This window comes from Chiloscyllium punctatum, chromosome 38, assembly GCF_047496795.1.
Source record: "Chiloscyllium punctatum isolate Juve2018m chromosome 38, sChiPun1.3, whole genome shotgun sequence".
Taxonomy (NCBI): Eukaryota; Metazoa; Chordata; class Chondrichthyes; order Orectolobiformes; family Hemiscylliidae; genus Chiloscyllium; species Chiloscyllium punctatum.
In genome coordinates this window covers 22,097,560-22,111,931 of record NC_092776.1, presented here as the reverse complement: position 1 = coordinate 22,111,931, position 14,372 = coordinate 22,097,560, and the positions used below count along the sequence as shown (strand labels likewise).

Genomic DNA, 14,372 nt, shown 5'->3' with positions numbered 1-14,372 from the left:
TGTTCACCATGGATATCCAATCTTTCTATATCTCCATTCATCAAATGATGGTCTGATGGCTTAATTCTCAACTAGAGGTCTGAACAATCTCCATCCACCACACTCTCCTCTGTTTAACTAAACTTATTCTCTCACTCAACAATTTCTTCTCTAATTTATTTCACTTCTGCTGAGTCAAAGGAGTCGCTATGGGCACTGGCATGGGACCAGTTATGCCTGTCTTGTTATGGGGTATGTGGAACAACCCTTGTTCCAGTCCTTTACTACACCCCCTCCAGACCCCACAACTCTGTTTGTGGTGTATCAGCATCGCTTTATGTTCCCACCTGGACCTTGAAATATTTATTCATTGTAACTCCAATTTCCACTCCTCTATAGCTTTCACCTCATTTCCAATACTTTCTTTCCTTTCCTTGATGTCTCCATCTCCATTTTCGGGAGTAAACTGTTGACTGCATCCACTATATAGCCACTGACTCCCATAGCTACCTTCACTACAGCTCTTTCCACTCCACGTCTTACAAGGGTTCCATCCCATTCTCCCAGTTTCTTCTCCTATGTTGTATCAGTTAGGATGATGCCACCTTCCAAAACAGCGCTGTTGACATTACTTCCTTCTTCCATAAGCATGGTTTTCCACCCATTGCGATTGACTGGGCTCTCAGCCACATCCAACCTATCACCTGTGCTTCCGCCCTTGCCCCTTTCTATCACTGTCAAAAGCGTGATTGGGTCCACTTTGTCCTCGCTTTATAAAGCCTCCGCATTAAAAGGGTCCTTTTCCGATATTTCAGACAACTCCAGCAGACCACCACCAAACTCATCTTCCCCTCACTCCCTCTGTCTGAATTTCATGGGAATTATTCCCTCCAGGACACCCCAGTCCATTTCTCAACTGTCAACACCAGCCCCCTGTTCTCATGGCACCTTCCCAAGTAACCGCAGGAGTAATACCTGCCTCTTCGCCTCCCTGCTCATCATCCAAGGGCCTAAATAGACTTAACAGGTGAAGCAGCATTTCACCTGTACCACCTCCAATCTTCTGTATTGTATTCGCTGCACCCAATGTGGCCTACTCTATATTGGAGAAACCAAATGCAGGATGGGTGACTGCTTTGCAGAGCACCTCCAATCTGTGCACAAGCATGACCCCGACTTTCTCATAGCCGGTCATTTTAACACAGCATCCTGCTCAAATGCCCACTTGCCTATCCTTGGCTATGCTGCAGCAAGTCATAGCACAAACTGGAGGAGCAACATCTCACCTTCAGGCTAGGCATTTTACAACCCTCTGGGCTCAGTATTGAGTTCAGCACCTTCAAATTGTGAACCCATTCCTTCCCTTTCTTTTAGCTGTAAGGGTGCATTTTCTGTTACCATGTCCTCTCTCCCCTTCCCCCACCCTAGTGGGACTATCTGTTCTTTCCAGTCTAGCAGTTAGATATTCCACTGTTCTGCCATCCTCACATTCTGATAACTTAATCTGAACTACCCACAGCGTTTTTTCCTCACCTTCCACAGCATAAATGCTGCCCCCTCCACACTTCACTTTAGGTCTGAAGAAGAGTCATGTAGACTCGAAACATAAGCTTGTTTTCTCTCCATGGATGCTGCCCAACCTGATGTGATCTCCAGCATTTTTTTATTTTCAGTACAGATTCCACCATCTGCAGTAATTTGCTCTTACTCTTCTTCTTGAGCTGTCCAGACTCTACTTCGCATCCTTTTTTTTGCTTCTCTTTGTTCTTTTTTGCTTTTCCAGCTGGATAACTTCTCATCCATGAACTGACCTTTACTTTGAGATGTGCAATGGGTATTCTTCCATCTATTCAAGTAGGGAGTACCTTCCAATTATTTCAATACCCATGAACATAATCTCTTCAATGCATGTGTGAAATCCCCCTGCTGCATTCTTGTGGTGACTTGCTGCCTCTATCCTTCATCTCTCTCACTTACTCACTCTCTCTCTGTCGATCCCTCCCTGTCTGTGTCAATCTCGCTGTCTGTGTCAATTCCTCTCTCTCTGTCAATCCCTCCCTTTCTCTGTCGATCTCTCTCTCTCTCTCTCTCTCTCTCTCTCTCTCTCTCTCTCTCTCTCTTTTCTCTTTCTCTTTTTTGAATTCTAGCAGACAGAATCTATTTGTGAGATTTGGTTTGATTTATTGTTGTTGCATGTACCTAAGGACGGTGAACAGTATTGTTTTGTGTGCAAACAGACAGATCATACATACAAGGACATAGGGTATTTAAAAAGAGCGAGGCATACAAGGTTATGACTGCTACAAGAGATGCACAAAAGCAAGATCAACATTAGATTTGAAATTAGAGAGGTTCATTCAATAGTCTAATTACAGTGGGAAGAAGCCATTCTTGAACCTGTTGTCACCTGTGTGTTTAGGCTTCTGTATCCTCTGCCTGACGAAAGATGTTGGATGAGAGGATTATCGGGGTGGAAGGAGTCTTTGATGTTGGCTGCATTTCCATGGCAACGAAAAGTATAGATGGAGTCAATGGATGGGAGGTTGGCTTGCGTGATGATATGGGCTATGTTCACAACTTTTGTAATTTCTTACAGTCTTGGGCAGAGCAGTTGCCATACCAAGCTGTGATGCACCCAGCGAGAATGCTCGTGGTACATCTCTAAATGTTGGGGAGAGTCCTTATGAAAGTGTTGTATTTCATAAGTCTCCTGAGGACGAAGAGGCATTGTTGGGCCTTCTTGACTTTTACATCACTCTGAGAGGATCAGGATATATTGTTGGTTATTGTCACTCCTAGGAAATTGATGCTCTCGATCATCTCCAGCTCAGCTTTTTGATGTAGATAGGGGCATGTCCTCCTCCTTTCTTTGTGCAGTCAACGATGTTTTAAGAAAACAGCTTACAATATAATTAATAATGATTTCCTATGCTCTTGCTTTCTATAAAGCCTATCTCCAAGGTGATATGATTCACATTAGCTGTGTGTCCAGAGAGGCATATTAGTTCGCTATTCTTTAGACACACATCTTCATTTTATTTTAAAATTAACTAGACCGCTTTCAGTTAAACCATTTACAAAACCTGATATTCTTAATGACATCGGAACTTTGTCACTAGAGGAATTCAAAACTGATTAGGAAGTTTTGGTACTTAAAGTTGGCAAGGCTCCAGGACCAGTTGAGGTACATCCAATGATATTCAAGGAAGTGTGCATGAAGATTTCAGGGCATTAACCATAATCTTTTAGTCTTCACTTGACTCAGGGAGATGCCAGAAGACTGGTGAATTGCAAATATCATACTGTTGTTCAACAAAGGTTGTAAGGATAAGCCCAACAAATGATGACCAGTCAGTTTAACTTCAGGGTAGGGTTATTTCAAAAAAGGTCATTCAGGATAGAATTAATAGTTGCATAGGGAAAACAGATGACTTGACCAGGAAGAGCCAGCATAGATGTGTAAAAGGAAAATGTTTTGAACCAAATTGCAAGAGGTTTTGAGCAGATAACAAAAAAAATCAATGACAGCAATGATATTAACTTAGTGTACCTTAACTTTCAAAAGTTTTTGAAGCAGTGGGGTGGCATGGTGGCTCAGTGGTTAGCATTGTTGCCTCACGGAGCCAGGCACCCAGGTTCGATTCCTGCCTCAGGTGACTGTCTGTGTGGAGTTTGCACATTCTCCCCGTGTCTCTGTGGGTTTGCTCTGGTTTCCTCTCACAATCCAAAGATATGCAGGTTAGATGAATTGGCTATGTTAAAATTGCCCATAGAGTTCAGGGATGTGTCAGTTAGATGTATTCGTCTGGGATAAATGTCTGGGTGGGTTACTTTTTGGAGGGTCGTTGTGGACTTGTTGGGCCACAGGGCCTGTTTCCACACTTTAAGGATTCTATATAACAGTGCTATACAACAAACTTATGAGAAAGATCATTACTCATGGAATAAAATGGAAAATAACAATGTAGATTAAAAATTGAGTAGTGGTAAGCCACTCAATGGATATTTTTCAGGCTGGAAAAAGTTTTGTGGTGGAGTTCCCCATGAATTGGTATTGGGACCTTTGCTTATTTTGATGTATATTACTGATAAGATCTTGGTGTACAGATAAAATGTCAAGGTTTGCAGATGATGTGGAACTTGGAAACATTGTAAACTGTTATAAGGACAGTGTAGAACTTCAAAAGGAAGTAGGCAAGTTGGTGAAGTGGGTGGATAGATGACAGATGAAGTTCAATGCAGAGAAGAGTGAGATTGTGCATTTTGGTAAGGACATGAACATTTAATATGAAATAAGGGGTACAGTTCTAAAGGGGGTGCAGGAGCAGAGGGATCTGGATTTATGTGTGCACAGATCATTGAAGGTGACAGAACAGGTAGAGAGCACTTAAACCACATAATGTTCAGGGTTTATTAACAGAGGCATTGAACGTAAGAGTATGGAAATCATGCTTAATTTATGTAGGACATATGTTAGGCCTGGTGGAGTCCTGGTGCTACTCTACAGGAAGGGTGTGAATATGTTAGAGAGTGCAGACAAGATGTATAAGAATTGCTCCAGCGCTGAGACACTTCAGTTATGAGAGTACAACGGAGAGGAAGGAGCTAACCTCCTTTGAGCGAAGAAGTCTAAGAGGAAATATGATAGAGAAATAGTTTCTAAGGAAAAACTGTTTCTGCTCATAAAAGGATCAAGGATAACTGGGCACAGAATTGAACTGATTTTCAAAAGAAGCAAATGTGATATGAGAAAATAACTTTCCCTCAATGATGATTCAGATCTGGAATCATTACCTGGAGGTGACGTGGGTAGTTTCAATTCAATCTAAGTGTGAATTAGATGATTATTTAAAAACAAGAATGTGCAAGGTAAAAGAGAAAAGGCAGGATTAAAAGACTAGGTCATGATTTTCATCTGGAGAGTCAGTGCAGATGCAATGGGCCAAAATGGTCTTCGATTTCATTTCTGTGATTCATTGTTTCTAGGAACATCTTATGGGACTTAGGACCATGCAATTCCATTCACCGTCAGCATAAACACTTTGCCTATTGTTTAGCATCTTCTTCCTAGTAAAAACAAGTTGGTGTCTCCTGTAATCTTGCACAACTACACCAGCTTGGCTTGCTGTCAGCAGAATTCAGAACAGGTTATGTTATTCTCATCAGTCTTTTGTTCCTGGGTCTGCATTCTCTCAAGAATGTGAGGTGATCTCGTTGAAACTTACAACATGCTTAAAGGGCTAAATAGAGGATGTTTCCTCTGGCTGAGGGAATCCAAATCCAAGGGACACAGCTTCAGTAGAGGGACACACTCTTTAGAATTTCTTCATTGACGCTTGTGAATCTTTGAAATTCTCAATATCAAAGAGCAATGGAAACTGAGTTCATGTTCGAAGAAGTGATCGATAGATTTGAAATCCAAAAAATATCGAAGGATAGAGGAATAAAGCAGGAAAGTGGCATGATCAAGCATGGTCTAAAATGATAGAGCAAACTTGAGGGGCTGAATTATCTAGTGCTCCTGTAGTCCATTTTGTCTGAAATTAAAAGCAGTCCTAAAACATTATAACTTGACATGTGTAACAGTAATACTAATGCTTTGTATATAATTCAAGGATGGTAATTATTTTGAACTTTGCAAATGCAAGCAAATTGAAGTGAGAATAAAGAATTAATAAATTAATAGAATTGTCATTTGAACGTGGAATCAGAGGTAGATAGGATATGTACACTATGTTTGGTAAACTTGTATTGGTTAGTGCATTGAGTATAAGAGTTGGGAGGTCATCATGCAGCGGTACACAACATTGGTTAGGCCACTTTTGGAATACTGTGTTCAGTTCTGGTCTCCCTGCTTTAGGGAGGTTGTTGTAAAATATGAAAAGATTCAGAAAAGATTTACAAGGATATTGCCCAGGTTGGAGGTTATGAGCTATGGGGAGAGACTGGTTAGGCTGGGGATGTTTTCCCTGGATCATCAAAGGCTGAGGGGTGACTTTAGAAGTTTATAAAATCATGAAGATCATGGATAGAATGAATAGTCAAGGTCTTTTGCCCAGGGTAGGGGAGTCCAAAACTTGAGGACATAGATTTAAGGTGAGAGGGGAAAGAGGGTGGTTCATGTGTGGAATGAGCTGCCAGAGGAAGTGGTGGAGGCTGGTACAATTACAACATTTAAAGGGCATCTGGATGGGTATATGAATAAGAAGGGTTTAGAGGGATGTGGACCAAATGCTGGCAGATGGGATTAATTTAGGATATCTGGGTGGCATGGACAAGTCAGATTAAAGGGTCTGTTACCATGTTGTACATTTCTCTGTCTTTATTTTGTGTAATTTACTATTTAACTGAATTTCATAATTTCAGACAATCCCCTAGAATGCAACACACACATTATAAGAAACGTTGTTACTTTTGTGAAAAACTGCCAGAATTCACTCAACTTTCATATTTGTAATTTATTGATTCTTTTATAATTAAAAAGGACTCCCATGATGCAACACAGCAGGTTTGATATCTTGTATTTTATTGCTCTAGAACTAGCAGTGACAACTGTCAAAACACCATGGTCACTCTTCAGTTCCCTTTATCATTGATATGGCAAATCGATCGATCCAAACGGGTGATGAGTGGGATCATTTCTCAGCTCAGTTACTTGAAAAGATTCATCATAGAGTTTATATCTCAGATTTGAAAAAGCAAAATGCTTTTGCCTGATGTATTTCACATCTGAACCGCTCAACTTGAAAGCACTGGAACAGCATTACTATCAGATTTTTAAGTGAAGTAGAAGGATTGATGCAAGCTCCCTCATGTGAGAGGAGGTGGCAGAAGGAATTGCAAAACCATTTTTAGATATAAAATAATGTAAAAATTGAGTTTTATAAGCTATTCACTTCGAATATAATGTTTTGAAAATAATTTGCATATTAACATGGTGTTGCTGACAGCATAGGATCTAAAGTATGGGCCTGAATTTTGGATGTAAAGTGACAAAGTGAGATGAGGAGGCATGAATTCTGCATTAGAATCAAGAGTTGAGCAGTCCACACACCTGTGGGCCACCTTTTAGGACCTTCTAGGTGGGCAAGCTGTGGCTACAAAGTGGTCTTCTCACCTTTACTGGGATTTTACTTGTAGAGGAAAAGCCCAGTGCCAGGGATCTCAGGTGGCTTTGTAAATATACTGACAAGCATTGTGGCTGGACTGGGGGAGTTGCTTTCACTTTGGTAACACTGTACCCAATTATGTTCCTCATCCTCCTCCCCCAACCCCATCAGTCCAGGTAAATCAACCCTTCTAGCCTCATAGATTTAACTTTTCCATGTTCCTTGTTATTTCCTCTTCAGGGAACTGCCATCTTCCCGGCATTAGCTGCTACCATTGCTTGTAATACTGCTCAGATAAAAGATCTACCAGCTGTTGGTTGCCTGCCAAATCTCAGAGGCTTAATTGCTTCACACATGAGAATGGAAGATTTCACTCCTAGTCAATTAAAGACACAGTGGCCATTATATGGCTGTGGGGCAAGGTAGTCTGGTCCATTTTTGAGATGCCCAAATGTTTTGCCTTTCAGGTGACTACACTTAATAAATAAATCCAAATATTGTGAGCTGCTGAGCTCAGTGAGATCAGTCAGAAGCTAGGTCTATCTATGTTTCTTTAAGGTTTCAGATTGATAATTGAATTTTCTTTTATACTGATTGTTTTGTATCTGTAATACAAGGTGATATTTGGTGTTCAATGGATGCATACAAGACGCAAAACTTTTTGTATGCATTGAAACATTGAAGCAATCTGTGACCATGTGAACAGCAACATTTTGTTTGGAGTATGCAGTCTTTGAGTATGTTGTTTATTTTTTGTTTATATTTTACTTAAAATGCAAAAATTCAACTCATTATAGAAGTGGGGGAGACAATAGACCATGGAAGGAAAAAGTGGTAATGCAGGATTGGGAATTAGCTCGGCCTTGGCTTTGATTGGTGGGTGAGCGGGGTAAGGAGGAGACAGGGGACTGTGATATCAGGCATGTTTACTCGACGTGCCTGGGGCTGGGAAGTGAGTGGGAAGATGAAGGCTTGGATAGATAGGTTGGCTAGGCGTACGGAGTATTTCAAATCTGATTGGGTTGATGGGGAGGGATACTATCAAATTCACATGACCAGTTTAAACCGAATCACTGTACCTAAATGGCTGCTTCCCTTTAATTAGTGATTGTTGCTCTTGATATTACTTGCAATAGAATGTAAAATCCCACATCGCCGCTGTCTAAGCTTCAAAACATTATGCATAATTCAGGAGGGGAACACAGATAATATATTCTAAATGCATGATTAACAAAGTTAGAATAAGATTAGCTGTGCTTAGTTCATGTTATTGTAAAGTCAGAGCTTCTCCAGTTCTACAATCTCTAAAGAAATCTCAGAAATTCACTTTTTGGGAAGAGATTTGAAAGTGATTTCCCCAAAGACAGTGAAGCAGTGCTTATTTATTGATTCTGGAAAAGTAAATAAATGTTACTTTCTTACACAATTGCAAACAGGTAATTTTGATCCCTTAAGGCATCTGTGTGGAATCAACCAGCCTGAGAAAAGTTGAGGTCAATGTGAAACAAGAAAAACTCTAATTAGCATACCAAGCAAAATATAGATGGATGTCATTTTTGAGTCCTATCATCTCACTCTCAGCTATAATTTCAGAAATTCTGCAGGGTACAGTGTACTTGGCCCAACCGTCTTCAGCTGCTTCCCCCATTTCCAAGTCAGAATCAGGGATGTTCACTGACAATTGCACAATGAGGTGTCACTCTCATTCCTCAGATACTGAACCAGTCTGTGACCATGTGCAAAAGCCCCTTGCTAATTGGTGTGGTTGGGCTGATAAATGTCAAACAATAGTTGACCATATTTAAGGGAGACATGAACCATTTTCAGCTATCTTCTTAAAGTTCAGTGGGTTTGCCATCACTAAATGTCCCCCACTATCAACATCCTGGAGATTGGCAAGAACTGGACAGTTACTTGGACCAACTTCACAGGGTGGGAATTCTGTGGCAATTAACTCACTTCCTGCAGAACTTGCCCTACATTGACAAGGCATAAGTCAATGTGTGATGGAATCTTCTCCACTTGCCTGGATGTGTACAGCACCTAAACACTTTCAGGTTGCATGACACCATCCAAGACAAAGCTATCTGCATTATCAATGTCTTGTCTATTTGAATAGTGACATCCTCTGCCACTAGTGCATAATGGCAGTAGTATGTACCTGTATGTAAGGTACACAGCAGCAACGTACCAAGCCTCCTTCAATAGTATCTTCCAAACCCAGGATCTCTACCATGCTGAAGGATTGGACATCAGACGGTTGGAAACATTTACATCTGAAACTACACTTTCAAATCTCTCTCTGTGTATGACTTGGAACAATATTGTCAGTCCCTCAGATACACACACATAAACTCCACACACACTCACCCACGGCCACACCCTCTCATGAGCTTTTACTCCATCACACTCAGGCACACTACCAAGCACACATGTGTATACGCACACACTCACACACTCTCCCTCACATGCATGCACAAGTATATAAATTTATATGGTGAATTTGCATTTGCAGAATTGTATTTGCAGATACATTCTATTTTGTTTAAAAAGCACACAATCTGCAGGCAGTCAATCCATGTGACATTTCATAAATTCCTACTTTGGAAATAAACCTAATTTGACTCAACATTGGAGTACAGGTGGACTCTAACCGCACACTTTTTAATGCATCGTCTGAGCTGAGGTGTCTTTTTTGAATAAAACCTTAAATTATCTCAGGAGTGTAACTTGAAAGAATTTCTGGGTTTTACATATTAATGAATTGATACCCGCAGCCCATTCTAAAAGATGAAAAAACTGAACAGCAACCTAGGTTTGTTCAATTTATCGTATCAGTTGCATGACACTATGATCTTTTACTATAAATTCTATGTCTAATGATCTTGCCCCACTAGTTATCTGATGAAGGAGCAGCGCTCTGAAAGCTAGTACTTCCAAATAAACCTTTTCAACTATAACCTGTGTTGTGTGATTTTTAACTTTGTCCACTTCAGTCCAACATCGGCACCTGCACATCATGTATACAATACACAGTTAAATCTATGAGGCTAGAAGGGTTGATTTACCTGGACTGATGGGGTTGGGGGAGGAGGGATATGTAAACCAGGACAAAAATTTGTAATTTAGTACAGGAAACAGGAAACCTCTAGAGCTTGCTGCGGTCAGGATTTACGGTATAAAAACACTGAGGATACCCAATCTTGCATCATTCATAGAAAGCCCCAGAGAATTGGACACTTAAGTTTTGATTCTTCTTCGTCTTCTGCCTACCAGAATTTGAATCAATTAGATGCAAGTATGATACCTAACATTGGGAGAAATGTGTATCTTATTAAGAGCTTTCACATAAGGGCAAAGTTGCATTTTCATTACTATAAACTTTAAAAAGCTAAATGGCAAATGCTGAAACATTATTGTGTAAAATTTGTTGTTATTGCAATGATAACATAATCATATGTGAATGCATTTGATTATTTCCTTGTAGCTGTTTCCTGTCATTACTCTTGGTGGCTGCTGTCGTATGGAAAATCAAACAATCTTGCTGGGCTTCGCGAAGGAGAGAGGTAGGAGATAGCAGTGTTACTCTTAATTGATTGTTTATTCTATCGAATTAATTTTCTTCCAATTCGTCTGGATATCTTACCTTTATTCCTTTGCAAAAAAGATGAGCAAAATGTTGCCAATTTATTCATCATTTGGCAGTATTCAAACCACATAATGGATGATATTGAGAACCAGATGATTACAGATCTTTGTAAGTGATTTGCTTTTAGCAAAGTACACGTAATATGGATAATTTCATGTCCACGACAAGGTATAATAATTTCCTGATAAACTATGATGGAGAATTTCTGGCTATTATGATCTATACATTTGATCTCTGGGTTGAAACTTAACTGACATGTAACTAATTTCTGTTTTGGTGAATTTTATGGAAGGTTACTGTCCACAAGCCCAAGTCTTTTGGATTGTGGAAGGAAACCAGAGCACTCAGAGGAAACCCACACAGACACAGGGAGAACGTGCAAACTCCACACAGTCACCCAAGGCTGGGATCAAACACAGATCCCTGGTGTTGTGAGGCAGCAGTGCTAACCACTGAGCCACCGTGCCACCCTTATTTGAGATAAAATGCAAATTTGTCCCTCAGTCTTTCATTTTAAATACCTAATGGTTTATGAATAAATCGCTCCTTGTCTTGGCAGTTTTGATGCAATATGTTTCCTTCTATTATCTAGATTTCACTTATTATTTTGGTTGTTTTTTTTTGACTAATCAACTCAGTTTCCTACTGTTTCTCTGCCCTGCTTCAACTTTACATTGTTATTGATCCACTTATCTAAAGATATGTAGGTTATACGGCAAACATTGTTTTAACTGGCACTCAACTGATACTCTTGGTAAACCGGCATAAAAAGCCGGAAATACCATTATCAGCTGCTATGTGTGAGTATTTATGTTTTTAATAAAGTACAATAGTCATATCTATATCCCAGATTTTTTTTTAGGGATGTTGATGTCTCAAAGCTCTGCTTGATAATGTTTTACTGTGGTTACGCATACCTCTTGATTATCCAAAATATTTGATCAACCGGCACGCTCCTTGTCCCATAGGTACCGATTAATAAAAAGTGTGTCGACCAAATTTTCTGCTTGTACTTTTGTGGGAAAGGATCTTTTTCATCAGTATTTCTATGGAATCAGGTGCTCACATTATGTTATAATGCCAGTTTTCTGGCACAAACTTTTCTGCAGATGCATAAAATTTGTTCTCCTTCTTGAAGAGAATGAATACTTTGCCAGATGTGGAGGAGCCGATGACAGACTGGGGTGGACAAAATTAAAAATCACACAATACTAAGCTATAATTTGGAAGCACTAGCTTTTGGAGTACTGCTCCTTCATCAAGTGGCTGTGGAATGGCATCATAAGACAGAATTTACAGCAAAAGATTAGTGTCATGCAATTGAAATGATGTATTGAACAAATATTGCTGTTAAGTCTTTCATCTTTTAGAATGGATTGCAGGTTTCGATTCATTATATAAACAGAACTTCTTTTAAGTCAGATTCTCCAGATAATTTAAGGCTTTATAAAAAAGGTGACATCTCAGCTCAGACAATGCATTAAAGATATGAGGTTAGAATCTGTCTGTATCCCAATCTTGAGTCAGACTGGTTCTGTTTCCAAAGTAGGAACTTATAAAATGTTACATGGATTGACTGCCTGTAGGCTGTGTGCTTTTTGAGCAAAACAGAATGTATCTGTACATATTAATCTGAAAATGCAAATTCACCCCATGGACTATATGTGTGTGTGCATGTATGTGAGAGAGAGAGAGAGAGAGAAAACGAGAGTTTATGCCTGTGAATGTGAGTGCACATGAGAGAGTGTTTGTTTGCATGTGAGCATGTTTGGTTAAGTGTTTGTGTGTGAGTGTGATGGAGTATAAGCCTGTGAGAAGTTGTGTGCGTGGGTGTGTGTGTGTATATGAGAAAGAACGTGTGTATGAGAGAGGGTCTGCGTGAGTGTGCGTTTGTAAGAGTGTGCATGTATGAGAGAATGTATAGTTTAGTGGGGTCATCTGTAGTGCAACATGAACCCAAGGTCCCGATTGAGGCCATCGTTATGGTTTCCGAACTTGGCTATCAGCCTTTGTTCGACCACTCTACATTGTTGCATATCCTGAAGTCTGCCTTGGAGGACGGTCACCTGAAGATCCAAGGCTGCATGTCTCTGACTGCTGAAGTGTTCCCCGATTGGGAGGGAACATCCCTGTGTGACAATTGTTGCGCGGTGTCCATTAATCTGTTGTTGTTGCATCTGCTTGGTCTCACTAATGTACTATGCCTCGGGGCATCCTTGCCTGCAGTGAATGAGACAGAGTTTGATAAAGCCCTATGCAAGAGGTTAGTAAATACGCTTGTCGCTCACAGGATTTGGGACAATGTACTGGCATGGATAAAGAGTTGATTTGCAAACAAAAAGACCATAGAAGTGAATGAAACAAAAACAGAAGTTGTTATAAAAGTTCAGCAGGTTTGGCAGCATCAGTTCTGAGGGAAGAGTCACCAGACACGAAATGTTAACTTTGAATTCTCTTCACATATGCTGCCAGATCTCCTGAACTTCTCCAGCAACCTCTGATTTTGTTTCTGATTCACAGCATCTGCAGTTCTTTTACAGAAAAGTTAATGGGTCATTTTTAGGTTGAGAGATTCTATCTAATGGATACACAAGGATAATTCAGGCCGTTCAGCTCATCAAGTCCTCACCTATTTTCCAAGGAGCATCCCATCCAGGCCCACCTAGTGCTGTAACCCTGAATTTCTCATGGCAAACCTACCCAGCCTGCACATCCCTGGAGACTGCGCAACTATTCATGGCCAATTCATCTAACCTTCACATCTTTGGATGGTGTGAGGAAACTGGAATAACCAAACAGAACCCACTCAGACATGTGGAGAATGTGCAAACTCCATGTAGATGGTTGACTGAGGCTGGAATCGAACTTGAGTCCCTGCTACTGTGAAGCAACAGTGCTAACCGCTGTGCCACCATGCCATCCCAGTTTCATAAAGTTGGCCATGCCCAAATCAGAACCTTTCTTTTCTGTTCTACATTCGCTCTTTTGACATCTGCATTAAATCTAATGAGGTCACAACCACTAAAATGCTCTACCTGTACTTGCTCTGCTTTACTTCCAGATGTGTTCCTCCTTTTGTTGCACTTCCTATGCACTAACTAAAGAATTTCTCTAAATTCAGCGACTTTGATGACTTCTAAACCTTTTACATTGATTCTATTTCACTTCATATTAAGGTGTTTAATGTTCCTTAATTATTAATGCAAATTGATTTGCACTTCAGAAATTCATCTCAGTATTTGATCTTCCATATCCTTCTGGTTCATGGTGTTCTATCTTTTATGTTGTTTGGTTTAATCCATCTGACCACATTTAACAACTGTGCTAATGTATTCCTTCACACAACTGTAATTGTCTCTGTAATCAATACTGTGACTTTCTGATTGACTTCATAAGATTATGAGGGTTAACAGGTAGAATGAATAGAAAACAACTGTTCCCTTTTGTTGAAGCATTGGTAATAAGAGGGCACAGTTTTAAGATGAAAGTTAAAAGGCTTGGAGGGGAGTTGAGGAAAAAATGTTTCTGCCAGAGGGTGGTGGGAGTCTGGAATGCATGCCTGGGATTGTGGCAGAGGCAGATAACCTCACAACTTTTAAAAAGTACTTGAATGAGCATTTGAAATGTCACAATTG

General features: G+C 40.1%; 1 protein-coding gene across 2 annotated transcripts in view; it reads left to right on the top strand.

Annotated features, from left to right (window-relative positions):
* The window catches only part of atrnl1b (attractin-like 1b), a 928,830-nt gene that overhangs the window by 562,057 nt on the left and 352,401 nt on the right, over positions 1–14,372 (top strand). For both annotated transcript variants that reach the window (XM_072557357.1, XM_072557356.1), the window contains one exon: positions 10,576–10,654. In XM_072557357.1, the coding sequence (XP_072413458.1) occupies positions 10,576–10,654 (79 nt within the window). The remainder of the gene's footprint in view (positions 1–10,575; positions 10,655–14,372) is intronic.